This window comes from Dipodomys spectabilis, unplaced genomic scaffold, assembly GCF_019054845.1.
Source record: "Dipodomys spectabilis isolate Male_0828 unplaced genomic scaffold, ASM1905484v1 ptg000018l, whole genome shotgun sequence".
Lineage (NCBI taxonomy): Eukaryota > Metazoa > Chordata > Mammalia > Rodentia > Heteromyidae > Dipodomys > Dipodomys spectabilis.
The window spans coordinates 8,260,924-8,283,742 of NW_024870695.1; the positions used below are offsets into that span (position 1 = coordinate 8,260,924).

General features: G+C 48.7%; 1 protein-coding gene across 1 annotated transcript; it reads left to right on the forward strand.

The window, feature by feature from the left end:
* Nucleotides 1-1,273: 1,273 nt before the first annotated feature.
* On the forward strand, nt 1,274-4,997 carry Rnd2 (Rho family GTPase 2). Its single transcript, XM_042673813.1, has 5 exons — nt 1,274-1,442; nt 1,923-2,010; nt 3,013-3,122; nt 3,806-3,940; nt 4,070-4,997. The coding sequence occupies exons 1-5, from the start codon at nt 1,341-1,343 to the stop codon at nt 4,316-4,318; spliced, it is 684 nt and encodes a 227-aa protein (XP_042529747.1). The 5' UTR covers nt 1,274-1,340; the 3' UTR covers nt 4,319-4,997.
* Nucleotides 4,998-22,819: the final 17,822 nt, after the last annotated feature.

Genomic DNA, 22,819 nt, shown 5'->3' on the forward strand with positions numbered 1-22,819 from the left:
CAAGACCGACCAAAAAAAAAAAAGTAGTTGTGCAAAGAGGTTTCAATTCATCATATTAGTACTCTCCCATCTCTCCCAACCTTAAATTGATTCTATATTTACATATACAAATTGAAGTAAGCTCTTATTTATGTAATCTTTCTGTTATGTGTGTGTGTGTGTGTGTGTGTGTGTTTCAGTACTTGGGTTTCAGCACGTGGCTTTTTTGCTCAAGGCTGGCACTCTATCACTTGGGCCACAATTCCACTTCTGGCTTTTTAGTGGTTAATCGGAGGTAAGAGTCTCACGGACTTTCCCAGAACGACAATTGAGAGTCTCTCAGACTTTCTCAGATCAAACCTCGATCCTCAGATATCAGCCTCCGTGGAGCTAGGATTTCAGGCGTGAGTCACCAGCTCCCAGCAAGGAAGCCCTTTTAAAAAGCAAAGATGTCATGTAAAAGCACAGCAGTGCTTCGTCTGAGTCCAGCCGGAATTGACTTTTCGGATTCCTCACTCTCTCCTCCGACTGTTCTAGCTTCCTCTTCTTCCCTTTCTCCTTTCTCCCCAAGCATCCACCAGAGGACGCAAACTTTCCACTCAGCACTTGACAGGAGGAGTTCAGTTCCCGCTGGCTTCCTCTCTAGTCCAGATCCGCCCGGCGTTAAGTCACCCCAACCCCAGGCCCGGCCACCCGTCGCCATGGGGACGGAAAGCCATGATGTCATCACTGCCGGGTGGGTGTGCTGTCTACACTCTCTTTCCCTCCAAGACCCCTGCTACGGAATGGAAGGAGCGAGACAAAACCCATAAAGATCCCTGCCGTTCCCCGACATCTCGCGCCCCCCTGTGCTGAAGAAGGTGGATGGCGGCAGCCCGCGTGCATACGCACTAGCACACCTGCATGCACACATGGGCTGGCACACCGAATGCCCAAGTCTCAAGTTTATGCCTCTCACGCCCCATTCCCTCCGAACTTCGCCCTAGCTCCGAATCACCCCCATCCCCGAGGCAGTCAAAATAGCCTGTCTCCCCGCGGGCCGCGAGTGAGTTAGCACGCAGGAATCTGACTCCCGGGGCCCAGATTCTCTGGCTCCGCCCCCTTCTCTGGGCCCCGCCCTCGGCGGCGCGGGCGAGAGGCGGGACTGGGGGCGTGGTCCGTGCTGGAGGCGGGGCGGAGGGAAGTCGGGGGCGGGGGTGGGGGGGGACCGCATCCCCGGGTGGGGGCTCGGCGCGGGCCCGCGAGATGCCGGTGTCGGCGGCCCGAGAGGCTGCAGCTGCAGCGGCGGGGGAGGCGGCGGCAGAGGCGGCGGCGGGGCCCGGGAGGGGGGCGGCGTGGGGGGCCGGCGCGTAGCCGGGACTATGGAGGGGCAGAGCGGCCGCTGCAAGATCGTGGTGGTAGGGGACGCTGAGTGCGGCAAGACGGCGCTGCTGCAGGTGTTCGCCAAGGACGCCTATCCTGGGGTGAGGAGCTAGAGCGTCTGGAGAGAGGGTCTGTGGGGGTGGGTGACAGGGGCCCAGGGGAAGGGTGAAAACGAGTGCCAGTGTCACAACGGAGGGGGGGGCAGAGAGAGAGGGAGGGAGGGAGAAGCGAGGGGGAAGGAGGCTTTGGGGGGCTCGGAAAGGACTGCAGAGGATTGGGGTGGGAGGAATTAGGGGGCAGAGCTTGGTGAAATGTATGGGGTTTGGGAGAGCCAGAGGAGACGGGAAGGCGCGCTAGGAGAATGTCGGAGGTCCTCCGCATCGGAGAGGGGAAGAACTCAGAGGCTGAGGGGACCGGGAGGGGGTCCGGGAGCCTAGCCGAGATTCCGCGGAGGCAGCAGCTCCTGGGATCTTCCCTTCCTCCAACTTCTGTCCAAGGACCGGGCTGGACCGGGTGTGGGAGGCAAGAGGGTGAGAACTAGAGAGAGAAATCTGCTCTTGACCCATCATCCCTGCCTGCAGAGTTATGTCCCCACGGTGTTTGAGAACTACACTGCAAGCTTCGAGATCGACAAGCGCCGCATTGAGCTCAACATGTGGGATACTTCAGGTAGCTCAGAACCTCGGGGTCACCCTGACTTCCAACTCCCCCCCCCATCCTCACCCCTTTCTTGTCTAGACCCTTAGATTCTAGGTCACCTCAGCCTGCCCATCCATCTGATTCTAGAAGAAGGTAAATCAATTTTGTGCTTAAAGCCAGGGAGACTAAGGCAGAGAGCTGGACAGACACCATGTCCTGAAGGAGACAGCCCTGGGCTCTACCTGGAGAAGTTAGAAAAGAAGATGGAACATGTTTTTTAGGAGACGGAACTGGGTTTAAGAAAGATGTTTAGAATCTTAAAGGAAACTAGAGAAATCTTAGGTGAAGTCCCGAGAGGATGGGGGAGCTCTTTCCCTGTCCCTGCTCCTCATCCTCTTCCAATATGCGAAGGCTAATTTTTTAAAATTTTTATTTATTTATTTTTGGTGCTGATACTAGGGCTTGAACTCAAGGCCTGGGAGCTGTTCCTTAGCTTTTTCGCTTGAGCCTGACACTCTACCACTAGCACCACTGTTCCATATCTATCTTTTCGGTGGTTAATTGGAGAGGAGTCTCAGGGACTTTCCTTCCCCAGGCTGGCTTTGAACTATGATCTTCAGATCTCATCATTCTGAGTAGCTAGGATTACAGGTGTAAGCCACAGAGCGCCCAACATTTGATCAACATTTCTTTTTTTTTTTTTTTTTTTGTCGGTCGTGAGGCTTGAACTCTGGGCCTGGGCGCTGTCCCTCAGCTCTTCAGCTCAAGGCGAGCGCTCTACCACGTGAGCTACAGCGCCACTTCCGGTTTTCTGGTGGTTTATTGGAGATAGGAGTCTCACGGTCTCTCCTGCCCGGGCTGGCTTTGAACCGCGATCCTCAGATCTCAGCCTCCTGAGTAGCTAGGATTACAGGCGTGAGCCACCAGCGCCCGGCTGATCAACATTTCTTAAGTCTCCCCATTTCATGCCTCCCTTCATGTCTCTCAACCACTCAGGTGCCTTGTCTGTCTTCTTATTCCATCTTCCCTCAGGTTCCTCTTACTATGATAACGTCCGGCCTCTGGCCTATCCTGATTCTGATGCTGTACTCATCTGCTTCGACATTAGCCGGCCAGAGACACTGGATAATGTTCTCAAAAAGGTGGGGAAGCAAGGCAACTAGACTGAAGGAACAGACAGCATGGTCTTGACACAGCTTGTACTATGAGGAGATGGTTGGGGCATGGCCATCTGATGGAGCGTGGGTGAAGTTTCCACCCATCTCTCTATTCTAGGCCCATTCCTGAAAATCAGTTGTCAGCTGGAAACAGCAGCTGGGTGAGTTGGAGAGAGCAGGAAATTCCTTATTTGCTCTCCCCATCTCCTTGGCTTTAGCTGGAGGGGTTGGGAATGCTGACCCTAGAGCTCAAGAAAACCCTGGGGCCCTGGCTCTGTTTCAATGAGAAAAAAAATAATCCGTGTGAATAGACAAAAGTCAGCTATGCAAAGCCAGGTTCCCAGGTGGAAGAGGAAAGAAGGTTGGGTTGGTGTGTACCCAGGAAAAAGTCTGGGAAAAGGGGAGGGCAATGGGAAGGCACCAGGTTGGCAGATCCCTCCTGGCCACTGAGAGTGGAAGAAAATCCCTAAACTCCACAGCCCCACTGTAGCCCTTTTATCCTCCCTTTCTCTAGACACTTCCATCCCACTATGCCTATGTCCATCCTGGTCTGGTAGAATGCATGTTTTCTGCATGCTCTGAGGAAGGACTTCCTCCTGGCATGAAACCAGTGATTGCTCTGTTCCCCCATGAACCCCTCCATAACTCTTATTTTCCTCCCTGAATAGTGGCAGGGGGAGACTCAGGAGTTTTGCCCGAATGCCAAGGTTGTGCTGGTTGGCTGTAAGCTGGACATGCGAACTGACTTGGCCACACTGAGGGAGCTATCCAAGCAGAGGCTTATCCCTGTTACACATGAGCAGGTAAGACCCTGGACCTCTGCCTCCATCCAACCCCCGACCCTCCTCCAGCCCTGGACCTCTCACCTCATCCCTCAGCCTCTATGTCCCCTTGCTGAGCTACAGCCTAAGTCCCATATACTTCTTTTCCAGGGCACTGTGCTGGCCAAGCAGGTGGGGGCCGTCTCCTATGTTGAGTGTTCCTCCCGATCTTCTGAGCGCAGCGTCAGGGATGTCTTCCACGTGGCCACAGTGGCTTCTCTTGGCCGGGGCCATAGGCAGCTGCGTCGTACTGACTCACGCCGGGGTCTGCAGCGATCCACGCAGCTGTCAGGACGGCCGGATCGGGGCAATGAGGGCGAGATACACAAGGATCGAGCCAAGAGCTGCAACCTCATGTGAGGGGCTGCAGTGGCACAGAGTGAAGAGGGGATGTCGAGGGGCACAGTACTTCTGTCTGCACCTGGGCTTCCTGACCTCCTGACCTTGGCTGGGAGGCTAGGATAGGCAGATGGAGCAAGGCTTCTGGTCAGAGGAGCTAGAAGGCAGAGGGATGTCACCATTCTCCTTGTCACCATCCCCTCCTTGCCTCTGGAATTTAAGGGGATTAACAGATGGGCATCTGGGGCAGAACTTGAGTGGGGCAGGTGGGCATTAGGGAAGCCAGCATCAAGCAATGACCTTGTTAAGCCTTGTGTAGAAAGAGTACCTTTTCTTCCCATCCTGGGTCCCTGAATCCTGGCCCTGGCTTCCTTTCCTAAGCAAAAATGTCAATTCTGCACACTTCTTTTCTTGATCTCTCATTTCTACAGCTGTTCTCACACATTCTAACCTCCAGGCACTAAATTTTAAAGCAAGGGGAAGCCCCTCTCCACCACCAGCCCCCCTCCCCATTCCCCTTCCTCCCCATGCTCCCCCAAATAAAGCCCATGTCCATGGAAAACGGCTGTGGCTTTAGTATTTTGTTTTTTCCTTTTCTTCCCAAAACCCATTTACTAGTTCTCTAGCAGCAAGAGGACAAGCTAATCCTCAAGGAGGGACTTCCCTATCCTTGTCCATAGATGGAGCAGAGGGAGGAAGGATGAGTTGTACCCCTTCTTTTAGGAGCCAGAGCTGGGGTTGGGGAGAAGGTTATGTTGGGACTCTTCATTGCAGGTAATAAAGAGGAACAGTCCTCAGGTGATTGGAGGCCCTTGGAGAAGACTGATGTCTAGACAGTTGTTCACCATCACTCAGCCCAGCTGGGGAACACCGATGGCAGGAGGGAGGCTTTACTGACATGGTACAGGTCCCCTTAAGGGGCCAGAACATCACCCAAGCTAAACCTGTATAGGATGAAGTTTCCCAATTCTGGGGGTCTCCCAGAGGCTAAGGTAGAGGCTCTCTCCTTTCTACCCTAAACAACTTGATCATTTGAGGACGAGTTTTTGCTGTGAGTTTAGGGTCACCTTCCCCCCATCCCATCCCCTAGAGAAGGAAAGCTGGTGGAAGGGATGGCCAAAGCACTTGTTGTCAGAAAGGACAGTACTGGTCTGTTTTCTTGGGAGTCTGGTTTCAGATTGTCCTGTATTCCCTCCTTGGCTCTGGTCCCACTGGCCTCTTTTCGGTGACATTCTCCCCCAGGAACCATCCCTGGCCTCCCCCTCCCCCTGCCCCAGCCCCAACCTCTTCTCCCAGACTCACGAGAAGAGCACAGATCTTTCCTTCCTCTCTTCTGGGACCTTACTGTACTTCCTTGTGCATTCAGCAACTATAAAGTGTGCCAGTTGTGCCAGCCACTAATGTGAGAGACTGAAAGTCCAGTCTTTGAGCATCTAGGGGTCAGCCTAGTGAAAGAGAGGTAACACAGATGTGAAGGTGGCTTAACTGTGGGAGAGTTGTACACAGCTTCCCTATGACTAGGGAAGCCAGTCCTCTGAGCCAGGTCCTGAAGGTTGAAGAGGAGTTTGCCATGAAGTGGGGGAGATTAGAAAAGCATGGTGGGTAGAGAGGCAGGCAGAGGTAAAAAAGGGGGTGAGGATGAGCGTGAGTGGAGCTCTCATGGTAGGGAGAGCTGAAGACAAGGCTGGCAAAGCACAAGGAGGCTGCAGCAGGGCTCAGAAGGGAACAAGGATTTCATTGGAGGATATGAGGTGCCACCAGAGATCTCAAGCAGCGTGAAGAGGTCAGATTTGGTTTTGGGGTGGGCATTTCTGGAGAGGTGGTGGGGATCAGAGGTTTGGGCTCTGACATGCATCAGTTAAAGTAAACCCTCTTGTAAGGCTGATGAGGGGGACTCATGCCTGTAATCCTACATACTCAGGAGGTTGTAATCTAAAGAATCAGAATGGTGGTTTGAAGCCAGTTCAGATAAAAAAAAAAAGTCTGCTAAACTCCGTTCCCAATTAACCCAGAAAAAGGAGGACTGGAATTATGATTCAAGTGATAGAGTGCCAGCTGAGTAAGCAAGCCAAGTAAGCCAAGCAAGCCTGAGGTACCAGCAAAATAAAACTTAAATACGTAGTCTTTCTTCTCTCTCTCTCTCTCTCTCTCTCTCTCTGGTATGCCAGGCCCCAATGTTTGGAAAGGAAATCTACTCCCTGTCTCACTAGACTCCCCCATCCCTCCCCCTCCTAAGGGACTTCTGTCCTAATCTATCTGAGCTGATCTCCAGGATTCCATGGCAACTTTAAAGCCTCTGGACTTCCCACCACTCAACCGAAGCTTGGTTAGCATTTGGCTCTGAGACTCTCTTCAAGGGCTCCCAAGGCCTGAGCTGAGGGTGCTGGAGAGGGCTGGGGCGCTGCATCTGTCCCATAGGGACCTGCCATGAAAAACTGACTTGGCACCAGTCCATTTTGATGAGGCACTTCCCCTCCACTTTGAAGGATCCAGGACCAAAGCAGGCTCAGGCCTGCAGTATCCCCAGAGTGCAGTGTTTGCATTGCCTCTCTCCCTGGCCCCCAATCATATGAGCTCAGGGAATGCAAATGCATCTCAATATCCACCCAACACAAACATAATTAGGACAGTAAATCAACTGGAGGAACCCCCAAAGTTTAATACATTTCCAGTATCGCCGAGAATGGATTTTGGTCCCTTCTGCAGATCTGGGTAGCCAATTTTTACCTTGGGGAGGATGCTGAACTCTGGGCTAAGAAGATCCAACGGGTGGGAAGAGGGAATGGGCTATTGCTAGCTCCAAAGAGACCTCTGCAGACTGGAGGGAGTGGGGTGGGGGAACCTTACTTCTACTCCCATCCCAGATGCCAGAGTCAGACCCAGCTTCCTCCTCTGCAGCTGTTTCCCCCACAAATTAGACACCCATTTGGGAAACAATGTAGCCTCGTTAATCATTTAATGAAATAAACAACTAATCATGCTGTGATGCTGCCAATGTTTCTTAACCTCAGTAATCAGCCTGCTGAGGGGGAGTGGGAGAAGGAAGAGGCAAGCAGATTTCAGCCTCTGAGACTTTGCAACTGATGGGGGGGGGGGAGTCTCATGTCCACTGCCTCCCCCACTTACTGCTTTTCCCTCCCTCCCTTCCCCTTCATCCACCAACCCTGCAGCAATTCCACCAGAGAGACAGCCACAGACAAAAACCCTTGAGATTTGGAGGCTGAAGCTGGAAGACCTGGGTTCAGCCCTGTAGCTTTCTCCCTGGGGAGCATGTGGACTGTCTGAACTTCATTTTTCCTACCTAAGAAAGGGAGCTGGTCACTTGTCCCTTTTTGGGCTGCTGAAGATGTAGAGCCAGGTGCTGGTGGCTCACGCCTGTAATCCTAGCTACTCAGGAGGCTGAAATCTGAGGATCAAGGTTCAAAGACAGCCTGGGCAGGAAAGTCCATGAAACTTTTATCTCCAATAAACCACCTGAATAGTAGAGTGCTCACCTTGAGCTGAAGAGCTCAGGGACAGTGCCCAAGCCCAGAGTTCAAGCCCCATGATTGAACCACCCCCCCCTCCAAAAAAAAAAAGAAAGAAAGAAAGAAAAAAAGATGCAGAGAGCAGAATTAATGTGAGAAACTGCTTGGCCCTTTCCCAGAGCCTGAGCTAGTGTCTTACACCCAAGACATCTGTGCAAGCTTCAGTGCTCTTCAGCTGGCCCTGAGGCCATCAGGAAAGGTGATTTAGATGGCAGGGGGTGTTTGGAGCTAGGATTTAAGGGCTTGGGGAAGGTAGAAGCTGCATTTTGCAGTCCTGGGCCTTGAACTCAGGACCTGGGTGCTGTCCCTAAATTCCTTTTGCTCAAGGCTAGCACTCTACTACTAGAACTAGAGCACCACTTCTGTTTTTTTTCTGTGGTTAATTGGAGACAAGAGTCTTACGGGCTTCCCTGCCCAGGCTGGCTTTGAACAGTGATCCTCAAATCTCAGCCTCCTGAGTAGCTAGGATTACAGGCGTGAATCACTAGCACCCTCAATCCTGGATGGAGCTGGAGTGGAAAAAGCTTTGAGTCCTTGGCAATATCCTTTGGTCTCCATTTTTCTGAGTTCTCTTCCTTACTTTTTCTGAGTTCTTTTTTTCCTTCCCTCTATCCCATCACCTCCTTCCCTTCTTTCTTCCTTTCTTTCTTTCGTTCCTTTTCTTTTTCTCTCTTTGTCAGTCTCGGGGCCTGAACTCTGGGCCTGGGTGCTGTCCCTCAGCTGTTCAGCTCAAGGCTAGTGCTCTACCATTTGAGCCACAGCCCTACTTCCAGCTTTTTCTGCATATGTGGTGCTGAGGAATTGAACCCAGGGCCTCATGCATGCAAGGCAAGTACTAAACCACTAAGCCATCTTCCCAGCCCCCCCTTCATTCCTTCCTCCCTCCCTCCCTCCCTCCTTTCCTCCCTTCCTTCCTTCCTCTTTCTTTCTCTTTCCTTCTCTTTTTCTTTTCTCTTTTTGCTTTTGAGACAGGGTCTTACTATGTAGCTCAGGCCAGCCTTGAACTCTTGATCCTCCTGCCTCAGCCTCCTGGATGATAGGATTGCAGTGTATGCTTCTGGGCATTGTCCTTAGGTTGCCATAGTAACCCTCCCAGATATACTTGAACTCTTCTCGTGACCTGAGGAAAAGGATGGGTGAGTCACCTTCCTAAGGTTCCTAAATCACATCTTTAATTTCTCTGGTCCCTCACAGGCAATCCCAGTACAGCTCTCTCCTCCTACTCCATACTCTTCCCTAGGAAGGGATTCAGATTTTGTTCTAGTGTTTTCAGATTTTGTTTCTAGTGTTTTGGCTCCTCTTCTGCCTTCCTCCTTCTAACTAGGTGCCCAGGTCTCACTCTATCTCTTAGTCAACCTCTGCCTAGTTTCCTCAACACTGCAGTGAAGATCAGAGAGAGAGAAGGCCCTGATCCCTAAGACTAGGATGAATTCTGAGCAGCTACCCACCCAGAGACAAGAGAGATGGTGTATGTAAGTGCCCTTCCCCCCAAGAAAATGCCTCTGCTGTTGACTCCTAAATAACAGATGTCTGTCTGCATATTAATAAGATCGGACGAATAATTGGACGAATAATTGGTGAGTTTTTCATTCAGTGTCAGAATGAACCCGGAGGCCTTATGTTCATGCACACAGACACCCACTCACCCCCAACTCTCTCCTTTTCCCCAGAGCATAATGACACAGTCTCACATGCTGGCAGCCTTGACCTACAAAGGGGAGGGGCAGATGGGAACAGGGAGGGGTGTTAGCAGAAGGGAGACCCCCACAGTCTGGTTTGTCAGGTTTCTATCTTGATCACTGCCTTTCCATGGGGGTGAGGAGGAAGCTAGCATCTTGTTGGTTTTCACCAGCCAGCAGAGGAAGGGGAAAGTCAGTGAGTTAGTGAGGCAGTGAGGGGTCTGGGTGAGAATGTCATGGTAAGGCTGTGCTGCCTGCAGGAGATCAACAAAGCAGTAAGTGGTCGTGGGGTGCTAGTAGTTCACACTTGTACTCCGAGCTACCTAGGAGACTGAGAGCTGAGAATCTTGGTTCAAAGCCAACCCATGAGACTTATTTCTAATTAGCCACCAAAAAGCTGAAAGTGGTAGGCTTTAGCTTACCAATTTCAGAAAGGCTAGTGCCTTGAGTGAAAAAGCTAAGGGACAGGGGCTGGGAAGGTGGCTCAGTGGTAGAGCGCTTGCCTTGCATGCATGAGGCCCTGGGTTCGATTCCTCAGCACCACATAAGCAAAAAAGAAAAAAGCCGGAAGTGGCCCTGTGGCTCAAGTGGTAGGGTGCTAGCCTTGAGCTGAAGAGCTGAGGGACAGCGCCCAGGCCCAGAGTTCAGGCCCCACGACCGGACCCCCCCCCCAAAAAAAAAAAAAAGCTAAGGGACAGAACCCAGGCCCTGAGTTCAAGTCCCAATATAGGCATAATAGATAAATAGATGGATAGATAGATTAAATAAAGCAGTGGTTTTCTGTGCCATACAAGCTGAAATAAGTGTTTGGTAGAAGAAAAAAGATTTATTTATTTTTTCCTGGTTGTGGGCCTGAACTCTGGGCCTAGGCACTGTCCCTCAGCTCTTCAGCTCAAGTCTAGCACTCTACCACTTGAGCTACAGCGCTACTTTTTCTCTGTGGTGCAGAAGAATAGAACCTAGGGCCTCATGCATGCAAGGCAAGCACTCTACCACTGAGCCACTTTCCCAGCCCAGAACAAAGGTTTTTGAATCAGGCAATTTTATCGTTTGCCAGCTGTGTGTCTTTGCTCAAGTTACTCAGCTTCTCTGAATCTTACCCTTCTTGACTCTAGCCCTCTAACAATGACCTTGAAAGACTGAAAGGACAGGAAATGAATATGATAAAAAAATAAAATGTATACTGTAGTGTCCTGGTTTATAGGTCTTAAACCAAGCATAGTTGGCACATGCCTGTAATCCCAACAGGAGGTGGCAACAGGAGGTTGGAGAATTCCAGGTTAGTATATGAACTACCTCAAAAGGAAAAAAAAAAAAGCCAGGTACCCATAGCTTATACCTGTAATCCTAGTTACTCAGGAGGCTGAGATCGGAGGATCATAGTTTGAAGCCAGCCAGGGACAGAAAGGCCATGAGACTCATCTCCAGTTAAGCACAAAAAACTGGGAGTGGTACTGCGGCTCAAAGTGGTAGAGCCCTAGCCTTTGAAAGGATCTGACACATCCATCCCAGGGGACCACACAGAGGCAGGCAGGCACAGGAGAAAGATTATTACAAGGTTTATTAGAGGAGCCATATTTGGCCCCAAGGCAGCCTCACTATCCAGGTAGCAGCAGGGTCTGAGGGTAGGAAGTGTGGTAGATGGGAGTTCAGGTGGGTCTGGGCGGGAGAGGGAGGGGCCAACTGTATGGCGGGAACTCTAGGTCCAGGAGAAGCTCCAGGTTTGGGTAGAGCTGAGGACCAAAAGTAGGCATAATGCTTACAGCCTTGAGAAAGAAAGCTCAATGACAGTACCCAGGCCCTGAGTTCAAGCCCCATAACCAACCAAAAAACAAAAACAAAACAAGCCAGGCTCCAGTGGCTCATCCCTATAATTCTAGCTACTTAGCAGGCTCAAAACTGAGGATGGCCAGACTGGGCAAGAAAATCCATGCCATTCTTATCTCCAACTAATCACCAAAAAGCCAGAAGTAGAGCTGTGACTCAAGTGATAAAGCCCTAGCCTTGAGCAAAAAAACACACAAAAAAAAACAACCCCAAAACTCAAGGCCAATGCCCAATGTCCCAGTACTGGCACACAAAGAAAAGTCCCAACACATATTTAATTTTTTCTCAATCCATCCACCTAGCCCCACAACACACAGAGTCAGTTTCCAAATTGCTGCCTCACACGCCAGATCCACCTTTGTTGAGCAGGGGTGAATGAGACGTTTAGTAATTATTCTGGCTGGCTGGAAAAGACAGAGTGGGTCAGGAACAGAGAAAGAAGAGACTGACTAGATAGGCACTCGCAGGGGAGGGTGTGATAGAAGCCAAGGCCCAGAAGATGTACATAGACACGTGAACCCCAGATGGAAAAGGGGAAGGGAACATGATTTTACAGGAGTGAAGTGTGCCTTGGAATGGAGAGTTCTAGAATCTACTCTCCATTTGGAAGCCCCCCCCCCAGTTCTGTAATGTAAGCAAGTCTGATTCCCCTCTTAGCCCCTCAGTCCCCTCCTCAGCCAAATGAGGTGGCTGGTTTGCTCCTCAAAGCCGCCTTCTCATTGTGTGAGAACAGAAGTCCGGGTAGCTTGCTGAGCACTGGGGGGTGGAGGGAGACATCCCCCCCCAAACACTCAGACCATCAGTCACTTGGGCTCTATCCCTCTCTCCTTTGGTAAATGATCTGCTGCGCCAGCAAACAACTGTCCATTGTGTCCTAATGAGGGACGAGCGAGGAAAGCCAATCACTTATGATGCAAATGAGCCAACGGCGGCGGCCTCCAGCATTCACTGAGTGCCTCTCCACTGCCCAGCCCAGCGCCCCAGTTGGGCTTTTCTCCTGAGCCCCAGTTCCCATCTGGTCTTGGAGAAGGAAGTGGAGGAGGAGGAGGAGGAGGGGGAGGCCCAGCTTGGGCCTCTCATTGTCACATTGTCCTTCACTGTGCCACTCCCTGCAAGGAGTCCTGACCCTTCCAAAGCCTCGGAACCAGGCCCAGCTCCTTTCTGCACCCCAAAGGTGGCCCCCTTTTCTTTTTCGTTCCTTTTTTTTAAAGAGTGAAATGCACATGACATACAATTTCCCTTTGTAAAGCGTATGATCCAGGAGCATTGTACTCCATTTCTGGTCTCAGCCTTTTTGCCCCTCTGCCCCTTCCCTACAGCCTTCTGCGGGACAGAGACGCTGCCATGGCCTCAGCCCAGTGAAGAAGTAATGGTGAAAGCTGGCACACTGGGGCTGGTGAAGAGAATCCCCATGCTTTACGGTGCCACTAGGATTTTGGGGGGAACGACATTGGGGCCACAGCTTTAAAAACCGGATTTTTTTCTGGGGATTTTTTTTTTTTTTTGTTCTCTTTTCATTTCTCTGGCATTTGGTGAGAATACAGAGGTGACTTCTGCACAGATCTTGGTTTCCATGGCTTTTACAGCCTCTGTGGGCTTAGGGATGATCCTGTCAACAGGCTTCTCACTTGGGGAGATGGAAAGGGGGCTGTCAAGGGCCTTGATAGAACTCCCACAGCCCCCTATTCCCCCACAGCCCCTTGCCTCCAGGCAGGCTCTCTCCTCACTGAGCTCCAGGGGTAGGACTTACCAAGAACAGATTTTCTATCTTCTTGGTACATAGACCAGCTTATACTACAGCTCCACAGCCACAGTCTGTAGGCTGGGGGAAAAATATTCCTGAATTGTAACATTAGTTTGTTTTGCTAATATACTCCCCCTTGTTTTTTTGTTTTTGTTTTGGTTGTGAGGCCTGAATTCTGGGCCTGGGCACTGTCCCTCAGCTCTTCAGCTCAAGGCTAGTGCTCTACCATTTGAGCCACAGTACCACTTCCCGCTTTTTCTGCTTATGTGGTGCTGAGGAATCGAACGTAGTGCTTCATGCATAGTAGGCCAACACTCTTCCACTGAGCCACCTTCCTAGCCCTTCCCTTCGCTTTTTCACGCATGGCTGTCATTCTACCACTTAAGCCACAGCTCCACATTCATCCTGGGGCGACTTTGAACTTAAGATTCTCTCAGCTCTCAGCTTCCTGAATAACTAGGATGACATAGGCATGAGCCATTGGAGTCCAACATACCATTTGGCCTTATGTGGCTTGCAAGGGAAGATATCAAAATAACTGGTTACCTGTGTGTCGGTGTCACCTTCAGAACACCCTCTCCCCTCATTTAGGACATAAATAAAACCTTTTGGAATGAACTAGTGCCAACAGCTTCCTCACTGCAGAGAAAAATCTTTACAGGTGGCAAACTTTCTTTGACCTTCTCCCGCCTCCCAATCTCACTCCACTGGAGTCCACATTGGCCTCCCTCTGTTAGGTGCAGTCCAGACAACATAATAAAGGTATTGCCAGTGGTGCCCTAATGAAGAGAGTTGAGGGCTGGTGGTTAGTTTTTATGATGCGATCTTTGACAAGCCCCTGGACTCTAGTTTTATCATCTGTAAAGAGGGGTTAGTACTCTTTACTCTAGTGAGAGATAATGGCTATGCTTGTGCTTTGAACTTGCAGAGAGATTATCATAATTATTTCCTAAGTGATGGAAGCAGCAGTCTCTGTCTGCCATGTGTCTAGGCTTGGGAGAAGCATCATTGATGGGTAAGGCAAACTGATGTGTTGTCTGGGTTGGGGATTGGTCTGATGAAGTTGTAAGGCTTCATCATAGGTGAAAGAGAATAAAAAAAGGTAGCTGGATCTGGGCACCGGTGGCTCACACCTGTAATCCTAGCTACTCAGGAGACTGAGATTTGAGGATCATGGTTCAAAACCAACCTGGGCAGCAAAGTCCCTGAGATACTTATTTCCAATTAACCACCAGAAAACCATAATAGCGCTGTGGCTGAAGTGGTAGAGTGCTTGTCTTGATCTGAAGAGCTGAGAACAGAACCCAGGCCCAGAGTTCAAGCCCCATGACCCACAAAAAAAAGAGGGGGGTTTGAAGATAGGGTTTGGTTGGTAGAATACCAGCCAATGAATGAAAGCATGAAACCGAGTTTTTTTGTTTGTTTTTGTTTTTGTCAGTTGTGGTCCTGAACTCTGGGCCTGGGCGCTATCCCTCAGCTCTTCAGCTCAAGGCTAGCACTCTACCCCTTGAGCCACAGTGCCAATTCTGTTCTTTTCTGCTTATGTGGTGCTGAGGAATCGAACCCAGAGCCTCATGCATGCAAGCCAAGCACTCTACCACTAAGCCACCTTTCCAGCCTCTGAGACTGAGTTTGAGTCCTGGTCTCAGACCTAAGAAAAAAAAGAGAATCGAAAGAAATATGTAGGGATGAGTTTAGAAAAGGAAAACATAGATGCCTCAGATTTTCTTTTGAGAAAAATCGAGGGATTGAAGGGAGTCAGTATTTCCAGTGTCAGGATGTGGCTGGTTTTCCAAGGTTTCTGAAGGTCAGACCAAGCAGCTGGATAAGCCCTTCAATTCATGGAGTGCATTTGGGAATTAATTTAGCAAATACTATGTGTTAGGTTTTTTAAAAAGAGGTAGCCGAGTAATAACAGCACCACGCATGTGGTATTCAGGTAAGGGGTAGGTTTATTCAGTAGACTTGCTGGGACCAGGCAAGGTTGGCACTCCACGTGGCTGGGAAAGGCCTAGGAAAGAGAGAGAGCTGGGAAAGAGAGAGAGGAAAGAAAGAGAAAAGAGCTTGAGAAGAGCTAGACAAGCGCAGAGAGAGAGGTAGCCGAGTAAGAACAGCAGCACTCACGTGGTATTCAGGTGAGGGGTAGGTTTATTCAGTAGACCTGCTGGGACCAGGCAAGGTTGGCACTCCACGTGGCTGGGAAAGTCCTGGGAATGAGAGAGAGCTGGGAAAGAGAGGAAAGAGCTAGAAAAGAGCAGAGAGAACAGAGAGAGATAGAAAAGAGCAGCAAGAGAGCCAGAAAAGAGCAGTGAGAGCAGAGAGAGCTAGAAAAGAACAGAGAGAGGCATCTGGGCCTGGGCTAGGCCTTATCTAGGGTATGGGCGGAGAAAGGTGTGGCCACATCAAATACAGATGTGACCTCAGCGGATGCAGATGTGACCTCTTCCAGGTGTTCCCAGTTGCCTAGGTAACACAGGTACTGGGTGGAGACTTTGCTGCGAGGAGGGTGGAGTCTGCTGGCCATCCAGGAGCGGACCTTACACTATGTGCTTCATAAGGTATCAAAGTGGAATGCTACTAAATCACCCATAAGATATAAGCAACTTCTAGTCCTTGAATAAAGTATCATAAATGAAGCAACAAGTTCTAGGATATTTGTGTGTGTATACTTGTTTGTTTTGGTCTTGGGGCTTGAATTCTGGGCTTGGGTGCTGTCCTTGCGCTCTTCAGCTCAAGGCAAGTGCTCTACCGCTTGAGTCACAGCGCCACTTCCGGTTTTTCTAGTGGTTTATTAGAGATAAGAGTCTCTCAGACTTTTCCTGCCTGGCTGGCTCTGAACCACGATTCTCAGATCTCAGCCTCCCGATCAGCTAGGATTACAGGCATGAGTCACCGGTGCCCAGCAATGTGTGTACTTTTATATGCTGATACTAGAGCTTGAACTCAGGTTCTTGAGCTCTCTCTTGGTATTTGTTATGGCTGGTCCTCTACCATGTGAGTCATGACTCTCATTTCAGCTTTTTGTTGGAGTCTCTTGTATTTAAACCTTCAGGTAGGGCAGACAGATCAGGACTCAGCCAGTAGAAAATCCAGTCTGAGCAAAATGCGTGTGCCCCTTCATGTGGTGCCTTGGGTAACTGAAAGGGTGCCAGATGTGGTATGGAAAGAATGGGTTTGGGTTTGGGATGCAGGATCCCAAGAGACTAGGTAGCCAGAGGCAGAAAAATGATGGTTAGAGAACCACCTCATCCCGTCTCTGGATCAGGTAGGTGCTCCTTGCTGTAATTTCAACAGCTAGAGGTTCTCACCTGGCTTTTTGTGTGTTTATGGGGGGGTAGTCTTGGGCTTGAACTCAAGGCCTGGGCACTGTCTCTGAGCTTCTTTTGCTCAAGACTAGCATTCTACCACTTAGGTCACAGCACTACTTCCAGCTTTTTCTGTGTATGTGGGACTGAGGAATCGAACCCAGGGCTTTGTGCATGCTAGGCAAGCACTCTACCACTAAGCCACATTCCCAGCTCCTTACCTGGCTCTTATAAAATCTCCTAGTTTCCTTTTTATCTGGCCAAATCCTACCTACCTTCTACCATCCAGCTGAGATGCCTCCTCCAGACATCCTCCTATGGTAGGCAAAGTCTGGCTCTAGCACACAGTCCTCAAAGAAACTCAGAATCAGAATTCTGCAAGGGTCTTCAGTGGCTTTCTTGCTTGATCCACTAAATAGTAAGCAATTTGAAGGCCGGAAATAATGGATCTTTTCACCCTCACTTCCATAGACACAAAAACAGAGAAAAATAGAGAAGGAGGGAGGGGGGAGGGAGAGAAAGAGAGACAGCACCATCATGGATGAGGGCATGCTCTCCCCTCAATCATGATTATTAATATTGCACACTACCTCCTGGAATGTCTCCAATTTGTCTACCCTGCCTGGCTTTGAGCCAGGATCCTAAGATCTCAGCTTCCTGAGTAGCTAGGATTCTAGGCATGAGTCACTGGCACCCAGTTTTTTCTTTCTAATTTAGTTCTTTCCTGTCCACCCCCTTCTTTTATCCTCCATAGGTGTCTGCTTGCATCTCTCACTCCGGCCGGCTTCCGGTGCTCCCCCTTGGAGCACTGGGTACTTGCTGACTCTCTCAAGGTATGGGCTGCCCAGGCCTTGAGCTCAATCAGTCAATAAAGATAAATTACAAAATCATTTGTTTTATTTGTTCTTGTTACCTTGAGGGCTGTCTGAGATTGCCTTGCTGTTGAAAGCCACATTTGCATAACTTTGTGCTGGAGTCAAAGGCTACAGCTGTGGTTTCCCTGCAATTTAAGTATTAATAAAACCTTCAAAATGGCTAGCCCTTTTTTTTTTTTTTAATCAGTCTGGTCCTTTGGCTCCTAGGTTGCTAATATAATTTCATCTTCATCCTTGACTTGGTATTTGCTTAAAGGGCCATTTTGGAGTTCACTGAAGACAGCTACTGCAATCTTGTAGATAAGAACCACTTAGCAGTCCACAGACTTTTATCTTAACAGGCTCAAGATTCACATCTGCTGGAGGCAAGAGACCACAGGTAACATTTTCTACTTTTGGCAACCCCTTATACCCAACCAATCTGATTCAGACTTGAGTCCACAGCAGTTTCACCGGCTGATGGGTCCCACCCCAGAGTTTCTAATTAGGTTTGGATGAGGTCCAGGAATCTGTCTACCTAACAAGTTCCTAGGTGATACTTTTGCCCCATCTCCCAAAGGTTTATTTCAAAGGGCCGTGCTTTGGGAATGGTCCACTAAGCTGCGTGGTAAACTGCCATATTGTATGGCGCTGATGGCTGATGCTTGTAATCCTAGCTACTCATGAGGTTGAGATCTGAGGATCACAATTTAAAGCCAGCCTGGAAACCATAGTCCATGACTTTTTTTCCTTGTCAGTTCTGGGGTAAGAACTGTCTCTGAGCTTTTGTTCAAGACTAGTACTCTACCACTTGAGCCACAGTGCTACTTCTGGCTTTTTCTGTTTATGTGGTACTGAGGAATCAAACTCAGGGCTTCAAGCATGCTAGACAAGCACTCTAGCACTATAGAATTATGTGTGTACCACTACATCTGTTAAGAATCAACTCCATCTATAGCTCCTTAGTTTATGCTCTCTGCAGAATGCTGGTTCTTATTTTTCTATCTGCGCAGATTTACCTCTGTAATTTTCTTCTTGTTACAAGCAGATTTACAGGCTGTGGGGTGGGTGCTAAACATCACTGAAGTAGGTTACCGATGCCTCTAGCTCAGCCAGCCATTGATAAACCAGCCCCCATTCCCTGGGTAGAAGGCCTCATTCTCTCTGGTTTCTTTGGGTAGATATACATTCCCACTCTTCTTAGAGCCTCCTACTTCTGGGGCTGTCCTTATCTGCTCCTTGCAGCTTCACAAGATACATTTTGGGCAGCCTGGCTCCTTCCGCTCCAACCACTCCAACACTGATTCCTTTCTTTTTCTCTTGCATGTTTTTGAGTGGATACTTTGTTGAAGATTCTGGTTGCATTTTTTAGGAGGGAGATAATCTTCTGAGAGCTTTTCTGAGTCCCCTCCCATGCCTATGTGATAATCCTTTCCAGCTTCTTCGCAGCCTATTTTATGAAATAAGATAAAAGGCAATAGAGGAGGAACTAGTTCCCAGTACTGTTGTGCCCACAGAGGTTAGAGATTGGGAGTACAGGAAAGGGGGAGGAGGACATCTTAGTCAGGTAGTCAACGGAACAAGCAGATGTACTATTATAAGATAGGAGGCTTAAACTAGGCCAAGCATTGAGGCCAGAGCCAGAAGTTGACTTTTGGGGAAAGTTACAAAGAGTTTGAATTAGACAGTGTCTATTTGTTGGAAGACCTTGAGAAACAATTACAGAAGACTTTGTGTTTAAGTCAAATCTGCTTTCACCCAGGATTCCTGGAAAGACAGGAATGTACTAGATGGATGTTGCTTTTTCTATTAACCCATTATAGAGATGGGGACAGCAGGCAGAGGCCCTCCCTGCTCACTTCCAAGACCCAGTATCCTGTAGGACAGGATATTGGAGCCAATAGCACTTCTGTTTTGCTTATCTGATGCCTTTACTGCTAACACTGAGTCTTATCAACTCTCCTGTAGGAAGAGGGAACAGCTCCCTGTCAGGTCCTGGGGGAGATGCTTATAAAGCTGAGGTTGAATTTGAGGGGTTCCCCCCTCTTTTCTGTGTGTGTGTGTGTGTGTTAGTACTGGGGCTTGAACTCAGGGTCTGACACTCTTGACTGCCTTTCTTGCCGAGGCTGGCTTGAAACGCTGATCTTTTGATCTCAGCTTCCTGAGTAGCTAGGATTACAGGTGTGAGCCACCAATGCCTGGGCTCCATTTTTCAAATGAGATGGTAAATAGCCATTTCATGAGGCTGTGTGGAAGACTGAGATCAAATAATGGCAAATGCTCCATTTTTCCTATTCTTCCATCACTTCTTTCTCCAATATGACAACTTACTGTGAGATGACTAAGGAATTCAAATCTCTGACTAGTGTAAGTACCATGAGATGATGTAGTATTATCTGTGGATGACGCATGTTAAATAGGAATGGTAGGTAGAATTCTAAAGCTGCCTTTCTTCAACTGCTATTCAATCTATTAAATCTAACACTAAATCTACTGAAGATATTCTGACCTGTAACATAAGCAATGGATCTTTTTTTTTTTTTTTTGCCGGTTGTGGGGATTGATCTCTAGGCCTGGGCACTGTCCCTCAGCTGGTCAGCCCAAGGCTAGCACTCTACCACTTGAGCCACAGCGCCTCTTCTGGCTTTTTCTTTTTTTTTCTTTTTTTTTGTCGGTGGTGGGGCTTGAACTCTGGGCGTGGGCGCTGTCCCTCAGCTCTTCAGCTCAAAGCGAGCACTCTACCACTTGAGCTACAGCGCCACTTCTGGTTTTCTGGTGGTTTATTGGAGATAGGAGTCTCACGGTCTTTCCTGCCCGGGCTGGCTTTGAACCGCGATTCTCAGATCTCAGCCTCCTGGGTAGCTAGGATTACAGGCGTGAGCCACCAGCGCCCGGCTCTTCTGGCTTTTTCTGCTTATGTGGTGTTGAGGAATTGAACCCAGGGCCTCATGCATGCAAGGCAAGCACTCTACCACTGAGACGCCACCTTCCCAGTCCGGAGCAATGGATCTTAAAACAAGGAGATCACCCTGAATTACTTCTGTGGGTGTAACCTAATCCACTTGAGTTTCTTCCAAAAAGGGAATTAGCTGAGTATTGTAGTATATACTTTGAATCCCAACACTTGGGAGGAGGATCACAAGTCTGAGGCCAGCATGGGCTACCTATTGAGATCCTGTCTCAAAAATCAAAACCAAGGTTGGGAATGTGGTTTAATGGTAGAGTGCTTGCTTAGCATGCATGGAGCCCTGGGTTCAATTCCGTTGTAACACATAAACAGGAAAGACTGGAAGTGGCGCTGTGACTTCCAGTGGTAGAGTGACAGTCTTGAGCAAAAGCAGTTCAGGGACAGTGCTCAGGCTCTGAGGTCAAGCCCCAGGACTGGAAAAATCTATCAATCAATCAATCAATCAGTCAACCAACCAATCAATCAGGCAAGTTATAAAGATGTAGTAGAGCTAGGCACAGTGGCTCACACCTGTAACTCTAGCTACTCTGAAGGCTGAGAAGGATCTAAGTTTGAGGCCAGAGGGATGGACTGGGAAGCAGGAGACCCCTGTTAATCAATAGCTGAGTGTGGTAGTGTATGCTTGTCATTTTGACTACGGTGGGAAACTTAAGCTAGAAAGGTTAGGATCCTTCTGGGCAAGGAGTAAGAACTTAAAAAACCACTGTAGAATACTGTGAAATTCCAGAAATTATGTAATCACCTAACCACAATCAAAAAAAAAAAAAAAAGAACCTGGGGAAGGTAGGGAGGGAAGGGATGGTAAGGGGAAAACAATGGAGGGGGTAACAATGTTCAAGAGGAAGTGTACTCATTACCTCACTCATGTAACTGTAACCCTCTGTATAGTATCTTTACAATAAAAAAAAAAAAAAAAAAAAGAAAAGAAAAAAAGAAAAAAAAAAAAAAACCAAAGAAATAAAAAAACAAAACAAAACAAAAAAAAAAACCACTGTAGGGCTGGCTATGTTGCTCAGTGGTAGAACCCTGCTTTAGCAAGCATGGGGCCCAGAGTTCAAACTCCAATAGTGCTAAAAAAAGGAGAGCATACACACACACACACACACACACACACACACACACACACACAATTGTTGTTATTGGTAATAGGGCTTGAACTCAGGGTACTATCCCTGAACTCTTCAGTTTGAGGTGAGCACTCTACCACTTGAGCCACAGCACCACTTCCGGTTTTCTCATGGTTAATTGCAGAGAAGAGTCTCATAGACTTTTCTGTTCTGCCCAGGCTGGCTTTGAACCTTGATCCTTAGATCTCAGCCTCTTAAGTAGCTAGGATTACAGGCATGAGCCACCAGTGCCTGGCTGAGAGCAAATATTTTGCCAGGCACAGGAGGCTGAAATCTGAGGATCACAGTTCAAAGCTAGCCTGGGCAGGAAAGTCTTTAAGACTCTAATCTCCAATAAATCTCCAGAAAACCAGAAGTGGCTCTGTGGCTCAAGTGGTAGTGCAGTAGAGCAATAGCCTTGAGTTGAAGAGCTAAGGGGCAGTGCCCAGGCCCAGAGTTCAAGCCCCATGACACACACACACACATACTCACTCTCTCTCTCTCTCTCTCTTGCGCGCGCGCACGCACTGTAGCCAGGTGCTATGGCTGATGGTTTAGGCCTGTAATCCCAGCTACTCAGGAGGATGTGAGATCTGGAGGATCATGGTTTGAAGCAAGCCTCAAAGCAAGTTTGTGAGGCTTTCCACTAAAATAACCAACACAGAGATTCAATGTGAAAAAAACCTGAGTAGCCATGGCTGATTTTGAAGATGGAGGCAGGAAGGTAGGAGCTGGACCTCTAGAAGCTGAGTGACTGGTAACTAACAGCCAGTAGGCAAAGATCTCAGGCCTGCAACCTGACAGACAATTCAGACAACATAAATAAACCTGGAAGATCTATCCCCAGAATTTATAAAAGGACAGAAATAAGAGTCTCATGGACTTTCCTGTGGGGGCTGGCTTTGAACCATGATCCACAGATCTCAGCCTCCTGAGTAGTTAGGATTACAGCCACTGGCGCCTGGCTACCTGAGACTTTTTTCCTCAGTGTTGATGATTGGGCCAGAGCTTTTCACCTGTTAAGTAATTAAACTAGCATTTAGCCTACATTCTCTAGCCACACCTGAGACTTCCAACCCATATAAAGTTAAATACTAAACAGAAGTTGTAAGTCACTAAATCTGTGACCATTTGTAACAGAAGACACAAAAAGTATTTGAGTTGCCTCAGTCAGCCTAGGAGGCACATGTTATTCTCTTTTCTTTTTTTTTGTGCTGGTATTTGAACTCAGGTCTTCACACTCTCGCGTTGCTTTTTTGCTCAAGGCTGGTACTCTACCACTTAAGCCATAGCTACACTTTCTGCCTTTTACTTTAACCATCTTTTAGATTTGTCTTCCTGGACAAGCTCTGAACCAGGATCCTCCGATCTCAGTCTCCTGACTAGCTAGGATTAAAGGTGCCCTGTAGCTGAATCTGCTCTCTTCTATTTTGTGGATAAGGGAGCCGAGAAAGTGTGATAGAAGACTCAGAAAGTCAGCAGATGGGTTTCAAGATGGGTCACTCTTGGTGA

Coding starts and splice junctions, on each gene's coding strand:
- Rnd2 (XM_042673813.1), top strand. CDS start 1,341: ATGGAGGGGCAGAGCGGCCGCTGCAAGATCGTGGTGGTAGGGGACGCT. Junction 1,443..1,922: donor CCAAGGACGCCTATCCTGGG/GTGAGGAGCTAG, acceptor CCCTGCCTGCAG/AGTTATGTCCCCACGGTGTT. Junction 2,011..3,012: donor CAACATGTGGGATACTTCAG/GTAGCTCAGAAC, acceptor ATCTTCCCTCAG/GTTCCTCTTACTATGATAAC.